Consider the following 21,735-nt stretch of genomic DNA (forward strand, 5'->3'; position numbering starts at 1 on the left):
TGGGTTTATCCCTAGAGACAACAGCTGGTACTTAAAATATACACTTTCCAGGGTTAAGTACAGAAATAGAGCTAATCCGTTTGATAAAGGCCCTTGTCACTTTTCATCTCTGGATGTTCATTATAGAAATCACCACCTCTGCCTTTGCCATTTGCAAGGAGACAGGGTAAAATACAGAAGGTGCACATTACCTGAGAGTTGAAATGCATCCATGAATATGGAAAAGCCGTGCAAAAGGAAGAGCAAGCCGGAGAGGAAATAGAATAATAACAAGTGAGTAATGTGTACTGATCTGAGAAACATACCAGCAGTTGGGTTACGATAAATAAGAAAAGCAGAAGTAGATTTGAAACATTCGTTTCCCTTTATTAGCTCAGTGAGGCTGATGTGTACTGCACATTTAAAAAAAATCACAGGAATTTTCATACAATGAATAAAACCACAACAATACATGTAGAATTGGCAGGTGGAAATAAAAGCCCAGTAAGGGCTCAACTAATCGCTCCCTTTCCCTCTTCAGCATAGTTCAACCAACAGTATTACACTTTCACCTACAATCTTAAAGTAGCTCCATCAAGTCAGCAGTTCACATTATTGAAAATGTCTGTCACATAGGTACAAATTTAGAATCATCACATTATATTACATGGCTATTCTAGGTCATCTATAGATCAGGTCTTAGACTACAGTGATTGAAGTTCTCGTTACAGCCATCGAAAAAGGACACATAATCATTACCTACAGTAAGCTCAACATCTACAGGCATGGAAAGCTTTCTTTTTTTTGTCAACTGACCCAAACATCATACCCCGACAAGGAGACGTTCCCTCTCTGCTACACTGAATGTTGACAGCCCTACCGTCGTTCACGGCATTGTTTAGCCAAAATAGATCTTGTTGCACTGGAAGAATTATTCTGCTACATCTCTTTAAACAAACCAACAAATTAAAAAAAAAAAAACAACCCACATTTCTAAAGCACCAGTTCAGTTACCAAAATTGTAGATGTGGTACTTACCACAGCATGAAGGCAACGGCCCACGGTCATCTAGAAACCTTACAGATCTATGCTGAAATTTGCCTCTAGCGATGATGGGGTACACATGTTCATTTGAAATATTCTCTCCCAAAGATTTAAAAGTAAAAGGAACACAGCTTATATTTTCATGGGCTACCCACAGTGTCTGCACAAGATACAAAAGCTCCACTAATTTTAGATGCAATTCGAAGTCCATGGAGGAAAACTGTCTTCATAGGAACAACATTTGTGAGGCCAGAGGGGGGAGATAAATGAATTCTCCAGGTGGAATCTGTAGTGTCTTTTTTTTTTTTTTGGATAAGTAAGAAAAGAAACCAAGTATTTCACTCATGTCAACAATCCAGGGCAAAAAGGAGAATGTATTTAAAATTGGATCACAAAAATTTAAAGGCAAAATAGAGAACACAGCTGGTCCTTGAACACATAATAGGATTTACTAAATATTGATTTCTTAAAAATAATTTATTGCTCTTAATAGTCTTTATTATTATTCTACAACAGAAGATACTCAAAATTCAGAAAGAAAGACTGTAAACTTTAGTTTGGCGTTCACACAGAGTTAAAATACCTGCATTTAACCTACAGAACAACAAGAATTAGGCGGATTAAGGATGTGTTACTGTTGTAACGCAGAACCTTTGAACAAGTTCTTGTATTTCATAGTATTTTTATTGCTTTCTATCTACTTAGAAATAAGAAGCCAAAAAATCAAGCAAGCATCCGACAGGACAGACAGTGGATTCACTCAGAACACAATATGCTGGTGATAAATGATGCAGCTGTCAAAATTAGCCGCACTGGCCTGGGGGTGGAAACCCATTTTATAAGATCGTGTTGGGTGAGAGAGAGGAAAAGAACGGTTAAGTAGTAGGTATATCGTGTCTTCCAGAAAAGTCATGTCAGCCAAACAGTAATCGAATCTCAACTCAGAAACTTGAAATACACACTCCAAACGTTAGAGAATTCCATTCCAGGGACTCCACACTCAGACGACATCCTGATGCTCAGAATGGAGTTTTTTCTGAAGTTTTTATTGAATTTAGCAGAAGCAAGGTCATCAAGAACAACATCATGGTCACGTCAGAGGCCATGCTAGTGCAAGTAGAAACAATGCTTCTGCAAAAGCTGAATTCCCCAAATGAAGCACTTACACTCCAACCTGACAATTGCCATGCATCCTAGGTAGAAAATTTCCACTGGCTTTATTATTTTCATCATCTCATAATTTATAATAAATAGGCTATCTGCAACTGATAAATATGTCTCTTTAGTAAACAAAGGAATGAGATATCAGTATTTATACAGGATGCATAACTGTAAAAAATACAGATAAATACCATCATCATACTCTGCCAAGGGAAAAGAGTTACTGGCTTCAAAGATAGTCTTCAGACACACATTAATTATTGTAAAAATCATACTGTAATTATTACCTCAGCATTTTGTATCAAATTAAAATCACAAAAATTAAAACAAAACAGCATTTTAAAAAGATTTTGACCTCTAGTTTCAAAACTACTGTTGATAGAGAAAATAAAAACATTTCTTAATGGTTACCCATTGAGAGACTTTACATAAAATCATGATATTGTCTAGAAAAATTTTAGATGAGAAAATTTCATTCCCCTAACAAATCCAGTGTATAAAACTTCAAAGAAAAACAAGCAACAAGAAAATGTGGAAAAACATTGCAGAAGTGGTTACACCTGTAGGGGACGAGGCTGTTGCTGGACAAGATGCTGAGATGGAAGCTCACCTAAGGAGGGGTGGATGTGCGTGGAGCATTGTTTTGTGGTTGCACTCAACGGACACACACTCTGTCTTTGTTTTTTACAATCAAATATATATAAGCAGTAAGTTCAGCTTCTAAATATGTTAGTGTACAATAATTGTTTCACCTCATAATTACATTTGAATATTCTCGATTAAGAAAAATTTAGCAGTTTTGAAAAGAAGGCTGCATTTACAGTGCATAGCTGTAACAAAAAAGAACATCATTGTATAGTATGTACATAAAATAAAAATACTCCATTTAACATCTGTAAATACTTAACTACATCAGAGAATGTAGCAATTACACTATCTGAACACATCTCAGAGAGTTCTACCCAACTCTCATTAGTACTGTAACACCGTGTCCACTCCTCAGAGAGAACCACTGAACAAGCGACACGCTTGACCGTTAACAAGGCTGCTAAAATTTGTAGTGGAAGGTCAACATTTTGGACATTTACATGGGTGTCAGGACAAAGGACGAACTACAGAAACTTCAAAATGTTAGGAAAGTATAGCATTCTGGTGCCCGCAGTATCCTCTCCCACCAGATTCCATGGCAAAAGGAAAAAGAAAAAAGAAGAGAGAGAGAGAGAAAGAGAGAGAGAGAGAGAAAGACAGGATATTAGTTCTAGGAACCTGTGGTTTCTTCGGGATTGTCATATAATCATTACGTTGCAAGAGGAAGCTTGCTTCAAGTTGATTTTGCACTTTCTTAAAAAATAGAGTACGGAGGCCGATGTTCAGACACCAGCAACTGTCATTTTAGGGTGGTTTGAGGTTGGTTGATTGGTTGGTTGGTTGATTAGTTTTCTTTCCTTTTTAACTGACATTTTTTTTTTTCCTTTTGAATAGAATACGAACATTTTGAAGTTCTAGGTTTTAGGTGTGTCTTCATGGAACTGCTGCCATTTGAAGTGGTTTGCCCTTGCACACTCTGGTCAGGTGCCCTCAGTCCCCACAGGCACGCACACATACTTCCCCCAAACCAGGCAAGCACACATGCATACACACACACACACACACACACACACACACACCATCACCGAGAGACTCCAGGGAAAGCAAATCTGACACCCATGAATAAACATGTGCTTACTGGATAGCATTCTGTCTCTTGCCTCTTCAGCAGCTGTGTTCATGTAAACCATTGTTGTTGTTGTTGTTGTTGTATTGTTGCTGTTGTTGTTTGTTTTTGTACAGAGAGTGTAAAGGAGGAGAAATTCCTAAGTATGACTTTCAGTTGTCTGTTAGGGAAGGGCGCACTGTCCCGTGAGGTATTCACCAGCCCTCTGTCATCCTCCGCCAGGGAACATGTTACCTGCGCAAGCTTCTTTGAGCTTCTTTCAGTAAACTATCAAAATCCAGAGAGTCGTACTTGCTCTTGGTGGAAGCAGGGTCAAAGTCATCTGAGTTTGAATCTGAAAGAAACCCAAGCCAGGTTAGATGCAGGTTGAGGCACTACCTCAACCATTCCAATTCAGTAGCACCAGCCTCATTCAATAGCAACATCACATACACATATATATGGGCAGGCAGTGGGCTCCATTGTTAAAAATGCCCCTTGGGATACCCACAATTCACACAGGAGTATCTGGGTTTGAGTCCCACCTCCAATTCCCAGTTCAAGTGTATTGCTAATGCATACCGTGGTAGGCATCAGGTGATGGTCCAAGTAATTGGATCTCTACAACTCACGTGAGAGACCTGGACTGAATTCCTGACTCCTTACAGTTTGGCACAGCCCTGGTTTTTGCTGGCGTTTTGAATGAATCAGCAGATTGGAGCTCTCTCTCACACACACACATTCTTTGTCTCTCAAAATTAGTTATTTTTAATAAAAAAAGAATGAATATAAATACCTCTCTTCAGAAGGAATTTTGAAAATATTTTAAATTTCCTAACTGGATTATTCTAAGGGAAATTCAGAATTTCAGTGTCTCAATTTCCATGAGCAAATATTATTTTTTAAAAAAATAGTTCTCAAGAGATTTTTTTTTTCCCTGTCAAATTTGGTGTTCATATACATTTCCACTTACAGGCAAACCATGTCACATAGTAAGCAACTGGAAACTTTCTAGTCCCATGAGAAAGAATTTAGCTACAAGCTTTGTCTGAGGCAGTAACATCCACACTACCGCTTTCTCTACCCCTAACAGAAAAGCATTAGAACACTATCTAATGCAATAGAAATTTTATATGAATAATCCAGTAGCCATTCTAATTCGTTTTCAAAGGAAAGTGCTACACATAGTGATCCTACATTAACAAAAACAAATCGCGACACATTAGCATTCCTAACACCTGGAAAGCTACGGGCATGTTATGTATTCAAATTAATATTTGTTGAATGAGTATGTTAATATCAGATACCAACATATTATTTTTTTTTTTGACCGGCAGAGTGGACAGTGAGAGAGAGAGAGACACACAGAGAAAGGTCTTCCTTTTTGCCGTTGGTTCACCCTCCAATGGCCGCTGTGGCTGGCGCACCGCGCTGATCCGAAGGCAGGAAGCCAGGTGCTTCTCCTGGTCTCCCATGAGGTGCAGGGCCCACGCACTTGGGCCATCCTCCACTGCACTCCCGGGCCATAACAGAGAGTTGGCCTGGAAGAGGGGGAACCGGGACAGAATCCGGCATCCCAACTGGGACTAGAACCCGGTGTGCCGGCGCCGCAGGCGGAGGATTAGCCTATTGAGCTGCAGCGCAGGCCAACACCAACATATTATTAAAAACATGGTTGAAAATATTTGAGTTGGGATCTGGGAACACTTTACCAGTGATTGCAAACAGAGATGTGAAGCTCTATGTATATATTCAAGGTACTGACAATGTAAGACCTTTCTTTGAGTTAATAAAGAATTTGCGATGAATGTGTAATTTATTTCATTTTTCTTAGATATTTATATACATGTTTGCTTCATAACTAATTCATGATCAAAATTATTATATTCATAACACTGACTGGCCTGTTCTGATGCTATAGTTCCAATGTCTATGTCTTTATCTTTAATATTTTATAGAGGCTTTTTAGAGCCATTTGCTTAAAAGACAGTAAATAGAAAGACACACATGGAGATTCACACAAGTCAGAACTTAAGTCCTTGTTTCATCACAATAACTTCCATCAAGACTCTTCTATTTCACAGTCTCATTTATAAAACTGGCTCATAAATAGTAGCTGGAATCATTATGCTTCATTATAATAATATTGTAGTAAGCATTAAACTAGTTTAAATAGTAGAGAAATAGTATGTGTGAGCTAATTTAATTTGCGGGGAGCAAATAAAATAAGAAAAACAGTTGTTTGCATTCATCCAACATGTTGTGTCATTTGACTGTCTAGGTAAAATGAATCTTTATCACATCATCTTCACTTTCCTCTTGCATACACGTAGGCGCCAAATCCCTCCACACATCCAGGATATTCTTATGCTCACCATATTCAGTGCCCGTGCATTTCCTGAAGCTTTAACTTGAACACACCAGGGAGCAAAGACAAGACACATGAGAATTTTGAGTTCCAAAGCTGGCCTCTGGTATTTACTTGTACAGTTCAAAATAACTTTCAGTTTCTAACTTCTCATTGCCACCATATTAAATTGTAAACATCTACCCTTTCCTGAACTCCTAAGATATGCCAAATTCTATGCTAACAACTTCACAAACATTTATTAGATCTTCACAATGACCATTATAATGTAGCTTACAAGTGAAAACCAAGGCCGGTGCCACGGCTCACTTGGCTATTCCTCGGCTAATCCCAGTTGGGGCGCCGGATTCTGTCCCAGTTGCTCCTCTTCCAGTCCAGCTCTCTGCTGTAGCCCGGGAAGGCAGTGGAGAATAGCGCAGGTCCTTGGGCCCTGCACCCGCATGGGACACCAGGAGGAAGCACCTGGCTCCTGGCTTTGGATAGGCGCAGCGCGCCAGCCGCAGCACACCGGCCATAGCACGCTGGCTGTAGTGGCCATTTGGGGGGTGAACCAACGGAAAGGAAGACCTTTCTCTCTGTCTCTCTCTCTCTCACTGTCTAACTCTGCCTGTCAAAAAATATAAAACAACAACAACAACAACAAAAACAAATGCTAGAAGAATTAAATTGTTTGGCCAAGGTCAGAGGTAACCAAGTTTCAAATTCAGAGCTGTAGGACTGCAAAGTCAGGGCTCTTGACTACACCAAGCCTATATAAGGAAAAACTACTTTTCATGCTAATGTAGAGCTTGAGGGAACTGGCAAAACCTATGCTACTACAATGCACATAAAACATACTTTTTAGAGAATACTGAGTGAGCTTAGAAACAATGAGGCTGCTTTTGCTGCTGGCCAGGCAGGGAGATGACGAGAGGGGAAGCATCCTTCTCAGAAATATTCCGGGGAGGCTCCATGCAATTTGGAAACACCATCCAGTCTTCCCTCTACCAGTGATGAATCGAAATCTAAAGGCCCCTCTAGGTAGCTTCTTTTAAACACTAGATGTTTTGAGAGACTAGAAACACCCTGGCCTTCATCACAGAAGAAAATAAGTCAAATCAACTCAAGACTTCAATCTGTCTTGACTGTTTTTATCAGCCTACATTTGAACAAATGACTTGCCACATTTTATATTTTCATCCTTAGGCCTCTATCTCCCTAACAGTCAGCTGCCGCTCCCCTCCTTCACACTATCTGTTTAGCTTGTGAAGTGAATTATAGCATATTCCCTCTGAACAACGCACGCCACCTATATCAATTACTCCAGGAAGACATCAGTTCGTTGGAGGGGAGAAAAGAAATCCCTGTGTTTGGTAACCATTTCTTTCTTTACACAAAGCCAGAGCAAGTATAAATAGATGTCTAATAATGCTGAGGAACATTTACATGATAATTTAAATTCATTTTAAATTAATTGAAAATCATCAGATCATATGCACAAGACATTTGTTACTCTCCTTCATTCTTTCTTCAAAGAATTTAAAGACTTACAATGCACACATTAGATTGGGGATCACAAAGGAGCAAAATCCAAATTGGAAAAAAAATTAAGATGTCCATTGCTGCATTATTTATAATAACAAAAAATTGAAAATGGAATCATTCTTTAGCCATAAAAGAACAATTAATTATAATGGTCCCATTTGTCAAAAATATTATGCAATCTTTAAAATAGGTTGATGCATTATTTCCCCCTAGTTTTGCATATGTATGTCTTTGAGCAAGAGAGAGACAGAGTGAGACAGACAGCGCTGCCTTGCTGGGTTACTCTCCAAAGACCCATTTAACCCTTGTGGCTGACCAGAAATGAAGCTGGAAGGTAAGGACTCAACTCAGGTCCTCAGCGCCCAACTACTGGGGCTGCCACCCGCTGCCTTCCAGTGTGTGGTTGCACATTACTAAGAAACTGAAATTGGGAGCAAAGCTGGGACTTGAATCTGCTGTGGGAGGTGGCATCCCAACCACCATCTTAACTACCCAACAAAATGGCCAACGATGATAAAGTATCTCTAATCCTGTTGGTCTCAGCGGGAAATGAAGATTTACACACACACACACACACACACACACAAGGTACTTTAAAAAGCTCAGGAAAAATGGAATTAAAAAGTGAGTTCATCTTGGTGCAAAATATTTTGAAATCCAGACATGGTTTTATTATAACATGAACCTTTTGAAGACAGTGTGGGTGTGTGTGTGTGTGTGTGTGTGTGTGTGTCTGTCCTCATCCATAAGAAACTAGACATTGTGAGGCAGACACCTTGAAGACAATTCACTTGACTGGTAATAACTGATAGGCTGATGGGTGATTTTACTTATCTTTCTAATAGCTTTTTATCTTTTTCAAATTTTATTCCTTAAATCTACATGACTTCCAGAACAAAGAAAAGCAAATATTTGTGTATGCATTATTTTCCTATCTGTAAAATGGGAGTGTGATTGGATCCACCTCCAGGACAGTTCTGTAATTTCATGAGAAAAGCCTTACAAGATCCTGGGGTGGGGCCTACATGGACGCACTTAACACCTAACAGGGTTTTCTTTCTTCTTTTGTTTTAAAGAAAGGGAGTAGGACGTGAATCAGTATTTGAACTTTTATTTTCTCCTCCCAAGTTGTGTTCCACAGGCAATGACAGCCTTCCTAAGAGTTTGTGAAATAATAAGGAGAAAAAACCAGGACGTTTACATATTTTGTTCCATAAAACAATGATAGTGATGCTAGGGTTTGTACAAAAGAATCCGGGGTAGGCACAGAAATCAAAATCAGATTACAACACACGCAAAACATAAACACATGTAAACATATACAATATATCAACACACACACTTCCAAACAAAATACCACACACACACACACACACACTCACTCATGGTATAGAATTTTAGCAGCTGGGCAGACATAACAAATATTTACTTCTGCCCCTTATTACCAAATCCTAAGTCCTCTGCTTCTGAAACAGTCATGTTCCCTTTGTTTTTTAAATTTGTATTCAAATATTCCTTCTAGTAAAATAAAGTGATGGTCCCATCTACAGGGCCCACGAGTTATGTTTGCTCTCATTTTGGGCTCTGCTATGGATTCCTCATTCCACATACAATAAAATCCATACCTAGGTCTGCATAGTTAGACTTGAAAAATTGCTTGCGTCCACAAAAGTACAGCTCGAAGTCTGTTTCGTTCGACCTGCGCAAAGTATATCCATTTTCAAGAGCAGCAAAAGCATCACAGGTGTATCGGTAGGTAATGAAACCATAGCTGTCTCTGCAAGGGACAAAGCGGAGAAGTTCATAGCTGGTTAAGAGGCATTAGCATTTGGGACTGTAACCCCTTCTACATGGGAAGACTTTGCCCGTGCTAATGTCTGAGCCACTGCATCCATTTATCAATGTGATTGTCCTGTCAAGCAGCTAAATACTTATTTCTGGGACAGGAAATCTCAAGTAGAAAGATTAATAAATAGGGATGAAAGAAAATAAATAAGGTTCTGAACTCAACATGTCACCTGTCAAAGCACTTACACTGGCAACTCCCATCCCAGTAATCTTATGGCCATAATTTTTTACATACGTCAGCTTCTAAACAAGAAATAATCTTGAAGATTCTCACCCATCATCCCGCAGATTTACTGTGCACTCCTCAATTTCACCAAAAACTTCAAAACGGTCCCTCAGTTCTGTCCGTGTTGTGTCAGGTCTGATTTTACTCACATAAATCACGCGGCGCTCTTCCTATGGGGGGAAGTAAGGAAAGATTTAGCTCATCCGGGAGACAGGAAAGCAGCTGACTCTCTAGAACCACTAACAGATGTACAGACATGCAGAGCAAGAACTCAGAGGCATGCCAATTGGACAAAACACAGAAAGGCCTGGAACCAAGTTCCACTTCCCATTTCTTTCCTATCAAGCTCTTTGCCCTCACATGAATCCTTCTCTGTGCCCCTTCTTCTCCTCATGTTTCCTACCCATTTCTGATGCTCCCTCATGTCAACTTCGATGGGTCAGAAAAGAAACTAGTACAAAGTGGCCTTTTTTTCACCGAATAGCCAAAAAATACCTAACACTTGTGATCCGATTTCTTAATCTTCAAAATTGGTACAAAACTGACCTATTCTCCAAAACTACTGGATACCTCATTAACTTAGGATTCTCATAATGAGATATGCAAATTTTGACATCCACAAGAGAGAAGTTCTCAAACTCTAGCATAAATAAAAATGACTTGGGGTCCTCGTTAATCACCTAAATTATTACGGCTTATATCATCTGAGCTAAAACCGTTTGAGAAGGTAAGATTCAATAATCTTCATTTTTATCCAGCATACTCTAGTCGTTTTGATGCAAGTGGTGTAAAGACAATAATTTGAGAAATACAGACTTAAAATGTAGGCCATTTTAAGCCTTGGGCCTCTGAAGAATAAGTGCTAAATAAAAGAGGCTATAAATTTCACTTTGCCAATAAATCTGGTCTTCTTTTAAGAATAGACTAGAGAGGTGTGGCCTAATTCTCACAAATGGAGTCAATATCATCATAATCTGAAGTCATCAACAATCTATAACCTGTCAAATGTAGCAAGACTATTTCATATTCTGAGGATGAATTCCTTTTTAAAAAAACAGTGTTGCATTTTTTTTAACTTTTATTTAATGAATATAAATTTCCAAAATGGCTTATGGATTACAATGGCTTCCCCCCCATAACATCTCTCCCACCCGCATCCTCCCCTTTCCCACTCCCTCTCCCCTTCCATTCACATGAGGATTCATTTTCGATTCTCTTTATATACAGAAGATCAGTTTAGCTACATTAAGTAAAGATTTCAACAGTTAGCTCCCACACAAACATAAAGTGAAAAATAATAGATGATTTTTTAAATGATGATGAAATCAGATCAGACCTATTGTCATGTTTAATCCCAGCGAGAGTCAAGTTGGGAATTAATAATTTCTTCTTCTTCTTCTTCTTTTTTTTACAGAAGATCAGTTTAGTATACATTAAGTAAAGATTTCAACAGTTTGCACCCCCATAGAAACACAAAGCGAAATATACTGTTTGAGTACTCATTATAGCATTAAGTCTCAATGTACAGCACATTAAGGACAGAGATCCTACATGAGGAGTAAGTGCACAGTGACTCCTGTTGTTGACTTTACAAATTGACACTCCTGTCTATGGCATCAGTAATCTCCCTATGCACCAGTCATGAGTTTCCAAGGCTATGGAAGCCTTTGAGTTCACCGACTCTTATCTTGTTTAGACAAGGTCATATTCAAAGTGGAGGTTCTCTCCTCCCTTCAGAGAAAGGTACCTCCTTCTTTGAAGACCTGTTCTTTCCACTGGGATCTCACTCACAGAGATCTTTCATTTAGGGTTTTTTTTTTTTTTTTTTTTTTGCCAGAGTGTCTTGGATTTCCATACCTGAAATACTCTCATGGGCTTTTCAGCCAGATCTGAATGCCTTTAGGGCTGATTCTGAGGCCAGAGTGCTGTTTAGGACATCCGCCATTCTATGAGTCTGCTGAGTATCTCGCTTCCCATGTTGGATCACTCTCCCCTTTATTTATTCTATCAGTTAGTATTAGCAGGTACTAGACTTGTTTATGTGCTCCCTTTGACTCTTAGTCCTTTCATTATGATCAATATGATCAATATGATCAATACTTGTTTATGTGCTCCCTTTGACTCTTAGTCCTTTCATTATGATCAATATGATATAGCTAAGACCTGGAACCAACCTAAATGCCCATCAACGGTAGACTGGATAAAGAAATTATGGGATATGTACTCTTTAGAATACTATACCACAGTAAGAAACAACGAAATCCAGTCATTTGCAACAAAATGGAGGAATCTGGAACACATCATGCTGAGTGAAATAAGCCAGTCCCAAAGGGACAAATACCATATGTTCGCCCTGATCGGTGACAACTGACTGAACACCAAAAAGGAAACCTGTTGAAGTGAAATGGACACTATGGGAAACGGTGACTTGATCAGCATAGCCCTGACTGTTAATGAACAACTTAATACATTATCCCTCTTAGTAGTTTTTTTGTCTGTTCTACTTAATATGACTGGTTTAATTCTGTAATTAATACACAGTTATTCTTAAGGGTTGAAATTTAACTGAAATGTGATCCCTGTTAAACATAAGAATAGGAATAAGAGAGGGAAGAGATGTACAATTTGGGACATGCTCAAGCTGACTTGCCCCAAATGGTAGAGCTAGAAACATACCAGGGGTCTCCAATTTAATCCCATTAAGGTGGCATGTACCAATGCCATCTCAACAGTGTTGCATTTTTAATGTAAGAAGGACTCCTATACCTGTTGTTCTAAAAAGACAAGGCCAAAATAATGACACTTTTCAAATCTGAGAAAATGTTTTAGAAGAACATTAAAAAGTTAATATAAAGAATGTGCTTACCAACACAGGAATGAAATAATCTTAAGGTTTCAGAGATTTGTTAGATTGAAGCAAAGACTTGGAAATACAGTGTTAAGTATGCTACAAATACTTAGTACTGGTCTGTACTAAAGTACAGATATAACTTGCTCATGAGTTTTCTCTATACTGAGAGACCTCCAGTCTCAGATGGTATAAAATTATTTGTTCTTGGGACAAAAAGATGCCTTGTGTTACTGATTGAATATATTTTCTTTCCATAAGCACAGTATCTAACCATGAATCTGGCAAAGAGTAGAGCATCAAGAGGTACTTGTGAAACACATCTGAACAATGAACAGATTCTATCTTTCTAGACAGTGTGATCACCTGTATCCAGCCTTCTTTTCCCATATGCAATGCTTGCATCTCCATTTTCACCAGAAATGCATGTGTCTCTGAGCTTCAAACTCAAATAACCAACTATTGCCTTGACATCTCAGGTTGGCTGTCCTATCAGCATCTCAGGCTAGACTATCCCTACTCAAACCTCTTCTGCTTCACCCTTCCCCTAGCTGGTCCTTTTACAGTGCTCTTGTACAAACAGGGAGAACACCATCCAATCAAGTTATTCACGACAAAAAGCTGAGTGTCATCCAGAGCTCCTCCTGCATGCTTCCCTCCACTTACGCAACTGCACATTAAATCGTGCTGCAGTTCATCTCTTAAATACCGTCTAGTCTTTCTACTTTATTGCATCGCTCCTAACCTGCTAGCTTCTATTTCTGAACTAATACAACAGCCTATTACCTCGGATCTCTGTGTTCAGATTTACTTTCCTCCAGTCTGTTCTTTTACCGCCATCAGAACAGTCTTCACTAAAGAAAGAGGAATCCGATCATGCCGATCACCATGTAAAACATTTCAATGGATTCTCTTAACTCCCAGCAAAAGATCTATGTCATTAAATAGGTCCACAAGGCCTTGCATAGTCGAGACATTTCTTCATCATGGGCTTTATTTTTCATCCCATTCATTACTGGACTCTGTTTTCCAGCTACAATGAGTTTCTATTATTCCTTGCTATATACTATGTTCCTTTCTTCCCAAGATCTTTGACCAATCTGTTCCTTTGCCACCAGGAATATCCTTCCCTCACTGTCCCTGTCATGCTCCGTCACATACACTCACTGCCTAGAACTACATTAAACTCAATAATCAGTTCTTACCTTGAGACTTGAGATAAGCTCAGACTTTCCATTAGTGCCTCTTATAGAAAACAATTTCACCTCTGAAGTTCTAGTCTCAATTGTAATTAAATAATAGTTTATTAATTGTTCCATGTCTGACTCCCTACTACAATGAAAGTTTTATGAAAGTAGAGATCATACTCTTTCCAGACACTACTGTATTTTATTTATTTTTTAATTATTTATTTATAGAAAAGGCAGGGAGAGAGAGGGGTAGAGAGAGATATTAAGATTAGAGAGAGAGAGAGAGAGAGAGAGAGAAAGAAAGGAAATCTCACACCTACTGTTCACTCCTCAAATGCCCACAATAGCCAGAGTTGGCTAGGCTAAGCTAAAGCCTGGAGCAGGAAACTCAATCCAGGTATACCACATGGGTGGCAGAGAACAAGTACCTGAGACATTACCCACTGCCTCCCAGGGTGCACATTAGCATAAAGCTGATGTTGGGAGCAGAACAAGGACTCAAACACATCTAACATGAGATGTGGCCATCCCAAGTTGTGTCTTAGCTGCTGTGCCAAATGCCTACCACCACTACTTTAACTGAAGCATAAGAGAACCACAGTGAAATTTTTTGTAAAATCACTCAGTAAGTCATTTTTACCCTTACTCTGTATCCTTTATTATACCAAAGATGCCTGAGTATACACCTTACTGAAACTCTCCAACAAAGAATGAAAGTTGGTTTTGATGCTTTATCATACAAACACCTTGCCCCAGTAGCCCAGTGGAGTAAATTCTCAATGGTTTCTTACCATGCTTTGTTTTTAACAGATTTATGTGTTAAAAATATAGGGTAGCAGTGAACTCAGGGGGCTTCCATAGCCTTGGCAGCTCATGACAAGAGCCTAGGGTGATTACTGATGCCATAAACAAGAGTGTCAATTTGGTAAGTCAACAACAGGAGTCACTGTGCACTTACTCCTCATGTAGGATCTTTGTCCTTAGTGTGCTGTACATTGAGATTTAATGCTATAACTAGTACTCAAACAGTAGTTTTCACTTTATGTTTCTGTGTGGGAGCAAACTGTTGAAATCTTTACTTAATGCATGCTAAACTGATCTTCTGTATATAAAGAGAAATGAGAATGAATCCCCATGTGAATGGAAGGGGAGAGGGAGTGGGAAAGGAGAGGGTTGCGGGTAGGAGGGACTTTATGGGGGGTAAGCCATTGTAATTCATAAGCTGTACTTTGGAAATTTATATTCATTAAATAAAAGTTTAAAAAAAATATATAGGGTAGCTATATATTTGCAAGGTTTTCATTCATAATCAGAGGTGGGAACTCCATGGAAACAGCTGGCAAAAGACAATAGCTATTGAGGTTGAGTAAGTGACCAGATGAAAGCCAGCTATGGAACAGGCTGCCTCATTCCCTTCCATGTAGATTGTATATCTCAGTTGAAGGTTGTAATTGTGTTGATCCAGAGCCTCCAGCCCATTGTGGCAGTCAGTAAATGGAAATGGACCCTGAGGCTCCCCGGGACAGTGCTGCACACTTCAGCAAGGGAGTCACAGCACCACATTCCATTCTATTTACGAAGCCAGCTTTAGCCAAACAGCCAAATGTGATGGGACTGTTATCTAAACTTTAACTTCCTGGCGCCTGCTTGCATGGGTGTTACGGATTTCTTTTTTAATGAGCCTTTTAGGAAAGTTACTACTATAGAGTGGGAAAGGAAAGGAAAATGCAGAAGAGAGAGAAAGAAATTGAGCCATCACAAAGAAATTGCTCAACTACCATTATGGGAATACACAGAGCCTATGTATTCAAGAAATCTGAAGTTAAAGCTAAAATCCACCATATGTACACCCATATGCAGACATATTGGGACAGTTTCTGAATTGCAGCTTTATACAAAGTTGTATGCAGCAATAACCCCACAAAAAGATAAGCCAGAGGACCTCTTAGAATGGATACTGATATGTTGTTCAGTAAAAGAAAATACAACCTAGATGGAAGAAGCAGAGAATCAGAGGGCTGTTCTACAACTACTTAACTTACATTTTTGTTTATCAGCTGTTTTTATGAGACATGGGAATAAGACCATGCCTTTGTGCCTCACAAAGATCACAGACTTGAATATATTTTGAAATCCTCATTTGAAAAAATCATCGAAGTGCTTGGTTTTCCTAATGCTCAAAATAAAAATAAAAGGCATTCAAAGGTCTAGAAAGCAAAGACAAAAATCTTTCCAAGATTGGCCAAAATTCTAGCAAAGACCTGATTCTTTGTAACACGCTGCAGTTGTATTAGACAGATGAATAGATTTCATATCTTTAAAAAACCTTAACATTTGCAGCCAATTTTTCCAGACATTAATTTCTAAACAGGGGATGAAAGGAAAAGAAATCAAAATGCTTAATAACATTTCCAACATCTTAAAGGCTTGGAGGAACTCTAAACCTTTGGAAAAAGCCCCTTGAAAAATGGTTTTCAGACCAGTTTTCACCACTGAGGAGGAGGGAACATTTATCAAATAACTTTTAGCTTCAATTTTCACAAAAGCTAGTTTGCTGATGGGAAGGATAATAAAATTGAAGATTTATGCTGCATTAACAGCTATAGTAAATCCTTATTATACCAAAACACAGGGGATAAATAAAGAAAAATACTGCCTGAATTAACTGACTTTGCATTACCAAAATCTTTATCAAAAAGAGTATAGGGCCTCCCAGTTAGCCTCAGACAACAAACAATGGTCGTTTTCAAGAAATAACAAGCTACTGGTAAGAGGAGTTTGACAGAAAGCAGCAGTAAAGATATGAAAATGCCGTAATATACGTTAACTACTACTCCGTTGGTGCTTTCTTATAGGTTACCTAACTGAAGTACCCTGTGATGCTAGGTGTGGACAAGGATGAGACTTGTGTACATGAAAACTTGCATTATCTTTCAATTCCATCATTTCCCCACAAAATTTTAAAAAAGATTGAGTTAATTGAGAAGCAGACAAACACACACAAACATGAACACACAGAGAAAAAGAGAGAGAGAAAGAGAGAGAGAGAGAGAGAGAGAGAGTGCTCTCATCCATTGATTCACTCCTCAGATGCCAATAGCAACTGGTGGGCCAAAGCTAGGAGATGGAAACTCAATTCAGGGCTCCCATGTGGGTGGCAGGAACCCAAATACTGGAGCCATCACCATGATCTCCCAGAATCTGCATTAGCAAGAAGCTGGCTTCAGGAGCTGCAGCTGGGAAGTGAAGCCAGCCACTCTGGTGAGAGACGTGGTTGTTCTAACCAGCAGCTTAACCACCTTGCCAAATGCCCGACCTTCTATGAACTTTCCAAGTCCCTTCACACTTTCTATTTCCTAGACTTTTTATTCTACATTTCCAAGTCAGGATATGTCAAATTGTCTCCTTCTATGCTAGCAAAGCTCATATCAACCTTGGCAGTGAAAGGTTTGTGTTCATTTCAGATTAGCTGCAACCTGATGTCCTAAAAAATTCCAAAGATTGCACAAATACAAGGATGAGAGAACGATGTACCTAGGTCCTCAAAGAAAAGAAAAGGCAGGAGTGGGTGAATGGCCATTGAAAGATGCAGATGTACAGAAACAAATGCCGAAAACTGAAAAATCCTGAAAAAAAAAAAAACAAAAAACAAAAAAAAAACAAACAAAAAAACAAACAAACAAAAAAAAACACCAGATTCTTTCCTGTCTTACTTTTAATATTGATTAAACTCATCTGATTCAGAAGGCATTCATGAGCCTGCTCTTAGTGTTCTTAGAGGAACAAAATTACAGAATTTGATTTTCCAAAGTGACTCATTCAAGTAGTACCAGGAATATTCCTGTTTTAGCATCTAAGGCTAATGTGAATAAGTCCAGGTTAGTTCACCAAAGAGCTAAGATGTAAGTAAAGAGATAAGTATCCCAGAAAATATGAGTACCATTAGGCTGAGAGTATGCATAACTGCTTTTAAAAAAGCTTTATTGAAGTATAATTGGTATACCAAAAGAGCTCATATTTAATATACATATTATAATAAACCCAGACCTATGCATACACCTGTGTTACCTTCACCCTAACCAACGTACTCAATGTATAGGTCATCTCCAAAATTTCTTTGTATTCCTTTGTGGGTATTTTTGTTTTCCTGTGTATCTGTATGCATGTATAGGTCTATAAGAATATTTAACATGAGATGTATCTTCTTACACAATTGAAAACACACACTACTCTATTATCAACTGTAGGGACTATATCATACAGCAGATTTCTACAATTGGCTTATCTTGCCATAAAAGTGAAAATTTCCAAATATTAAACCTCAAGTCACACTAAAACATACACTAACCCATAAGAAACACCTCTTTAAAAAGGCTTGAAGAATTTTTTTAATTTTCTATAAAAACTGTAAGAGGAAAAGTACACAACTACTTTTCATTTGGAAGTTTATAATGACAGAGACAATATTCTATTCCTGGTTCCTGAGTTGCATACTGACCAATGCAGAAGATCTATGGAAAGGCACAGTTAGTGTCTATGCACATCTGGGTTTGGTTTTATTCGGCGCTGAGCCACATCATAATGTCTAGATGTGTCTTTTAAATTCACACCCCATTATCATGTTTTCTGGCAGGGCACTTTACAGATTGTAATTGGAGCTGGATTTAGAACTCTACAAGAAATTTGAGCAGAGAGACTGAGTCATTAAGTGCTAAATTCTGGCATGCAGATTCCCAAGATGGCCTCAATTCTTTCAAGTTTAGGAGACTGTGAAAGACAGAGTGGACCAGTTTTTTGGGAAAAAAAAAGTCTCGGTGGGAATTTGAAGAAAGTAGCCACCAAAACAACAGCAACATTTAACCTCAGCATGTGATTATATGATTCTGTTTTAGCAACTGCCAATTATTAATGCTCTGACTTAATGCATTCACATTGCATTGGATTAAGAATTTTAGAGGCAAACACAATGAAAAGTTTACAGGCTTCTTAAACCACTTCTTCTTATGAAACTCAAAATAATACCATATAGCCTAAAAGTCAAAGATAAAATTAATTTTTGAAACATCAATTACAAAATGTTTTTTCATTTCCTATGGGAGCCTCTGTTTTGCTGGTGCACTAAGTATATGTTTGCTCTCTGTAATGGATAACTGGACATTCACCTAAGATAGTCCAAATGTAAATTGCTGCTCACTCATCAGTTTAAGAATACCTTGAAAACTGAATGGAAATCATGTACCCAACCAACTTGGGAGGGCTGTCCTAGCTCCTTCAGCTGTTTCATGAAGGGCTGTAGAAGCTAATTTAGCCAAATGAGTCAAAAATCATTGCATGTATTTTTGGGCTTAAGTCCATAAAAACATATTTTGCAGATGCAATGGCACAGGACAGCAAAACATGCTCAATAAGAAATTAATCAGAAAATCTTCCTGTGGGTAAATTCATTAAATAATTCCATGATGTCTTCAAGATAGATTTCCAAATCTTTAGCATGAGTTACAAGACCCTTCTGGATCTGCCCACCACTGAGCTCTCTCAGATTTCTTCTTATCCTTCCTGGGACCGACCCAGGGTTCTAGCTAAATCACCAAAGTTTCACAGAATACCATATTCTTTTCTTAACACTTTATATGCACTGTAACCTCTGCCTAGAACAGCAACATCTCATTAAAATGCAATGCAACATATGGAATTTTAAATCAAAGAGCCACATTTTAAAAAAGAAAAACACCCTGAAAATCTAGTGGTAACATTTTATTTAGCTTAACCTATCTATGTATTATGATACCAACATGTGGTTGATATAGAAATATTAATAAGATACTTGTGTTTTTTTTATTTTTGTATTAAGTGTTCAAAATACAATCACACAGTACATCCTGACTCTGTCTAGTCAGAATGGTTTATGACCACCATACTAGAAACTGCAGGTGTAGAGACTTTTGCCCACTCTCCCTGGGGATGCTCTCCTGCATTCCCAGCTCTGAGTATCCATGCTCACACTGCAATGGCACCATACACACCCTTTCCAACAGCACTTATGATACTCTATTGCCTACTTATGTATCTTTATCTGCCGGACCTGAAACTCTATCAAGTTGGGGTTCGTATCTTGCTAACACCTAGAAAATGTGTTTTCCAGAAGGAGTTTTGAGTTTTCACTTACATTAAATGGAAACAGCATATGATTGTCCAGGTAGGAACAAGTTCAGCAGTAAGTCCTAAATCTTTTAACTGCAGGTCATTGTGTAAGTAAATAACCTGTGTCCTATGTTTTTCTAAATCTGATTTTCAGTAACAAAACAAAAATGAATCTCTGTCGCTCCCCCTCTTCATGGAGGAACGACACTAAACCCTGCCTAGGCTTCATATCCGAGTCACGGCACCATTATGTCGCTCCCCGTCTTCGTGGAGGAACGACACAGGACCCTGCGCTGTTCTTTCGTCTGCTCGGCCCTTCCCGGGTTTGCTGCTGGTTCTTCCCGGGTTGGCTACCGACACTTCCACCTCCATGGAAGGGCGGTTCCCCCTGCCACTTTCCCCACTTCCGCGGGGGAGCGGCACACCGCCGGCCGGCTCTCTCGGGGGCTGCACAGGTGTTCCTTCAGATAGATGTTCCTGGTGCATGTTGTCTCTCTCCTCCTTTATAGTCCTCTTCCACCAATCCCAACTTTGCTACCCACACGCCGAGTACGCTGCTCTCCTCCAAATCAGGAGCAGGTCCTGCTGCTTATTGGTTGAACTGGAGGCAGCTGTGTAGAAGCTGTTTCCTCCTCTCCCAGCGCCATATTGTGGGAGAGCAGATGCACAGAATAAGTCTTAATTCCAGTAACTTAGTCTAGTCCGAGTTGCTCCCCACAAATCTCAAAGCCCAAATCCTCTCAAGAGTCTGGCTAATGTATAGTGATTAAATATGACTCAAGTTTAAGAGAACCAATAAAGACTGTCCTAGACAGAGTCAACATTCAAGACACAGGGGCAAGCAGAGTGGTATCTGCTGCATTGGCTGATAACCTCAAGAGAATTTTTTAAAGATTTATTTATTTATTTGGAAGGCAGAGTTACAGAGAGAGAGAAGGAGAGAGATAGAAAGACAGAGACAGATAGAGAATCTTCTATCCACTGGTTCACCCCACAAATGGCTGCAAAGCCAGGAGCCAGGAGCTTCATTGGAGTCTCCTATGGGTGGTTGGGGCCCAAGGACTTGGCCATATTTCACTGCTTTTCCAGGTCATTTGCAGGGAGCTGGATCAGAAGTGGAACAGCTAGGTCTCAGACAGGTGCCCCTAAGAGATGCCAGCATTGCAGGCGGCAGCTTATTCCGAGATGCCACAATGTTGGCTTCTCAATAGAATTTTTGACTCCTCTAGATTCAGCATCACTATTTAAGCTATTTGGAAAGAGCCAAACTAGGAAATAAGGATTCTCCCTCCCATTTTTTTTTCTTCCAGCAATTGATACTAAATTATGTTTGGGAGGCACAAAATAAACATGTATCATTTTTCTATGTGTTTTTAATTAAAACATTTACCTGGTGTTGGTTGTGCTGTGTTTTGTTCAAATGAGCAAATATATGATGGAACTATTAATCTCTCTTTAATATCCCATTTTGAGGAAAAAACACAGAAGACTTTATAAAATTTGCAAACACCAAAATCACTATTTTTCTATATGCTTGCCCAACATGATTCTACTTTATAATGATTAACCATAATGTGCCATATTAAAAGCTTTGTAAACTATATGGCACTATATAAATGTGAGTTATTATCATTATTGAATAGACCATTAATTAAATACAACGATATTAGAAAAATTGAATTTTTCATTTTCATTAGTCTTTGTGAGTGTTAA

The 21,735-nt window shown here is 38.8% G+C and overlaps 1 protein-coding gene across 11 annotated transcripts in view; it reads right to left on the reverse strand.

Moving 5' to 3' along the window:
- Positions 1 to 341: 341 nt before the first annotated feature.
- The window catches only part of PPARGC1A (PPARG coactivator 1 alpha), a 361,394-nt gene continuing 340,000 nt past the window's right edge, over positions 342 to 21,735 (reverse strand). For 10 of the 11 annotated variants that reach the window (XM_070069598.2, XM_051842173.3, XM_070069601.2 and 7 more), the window contains 3 exons: positions 9,892 to 10,013; positions 9,395 to 9,546; positions 342 to 4,232 (listed from right to left, as the gene is read on the reverse strand). In XM_070069598.2, the coding sequence (XP_069925699.2) occupies positions 4,129 to 4,232; positions 9,395 to 9,546; positions 9,892 to 10,013 (378 nt within the window). In that variant the 3' untranslated portion in view covers positions 342 to 4,128. The remainder of the gene's footprint in view (positions 4,233 to 9,394; positions 9,547 to 9,891; positions 10,014 to 21,735) is intronic. The other variant, XM_089326993.1, reaches the window with a different exon arrangement.

The sequence above is a fragment of the Oryctolagus cuniculus genome, chromosome 2 (genome assembly GCF_051225735.1).
Source record: "Oryctolagus cuniculus isolate XC-2025 breed Fujian yellow rabbit chromosome 2, ASM5122573v1, whole genome shotgun sequence".
NCBI lineage: Eukaryota > Metazoa > Chordata > Mammalia > Lagomorpha > Leporidae > Oryctolagus > Oryctolagus cuniculus.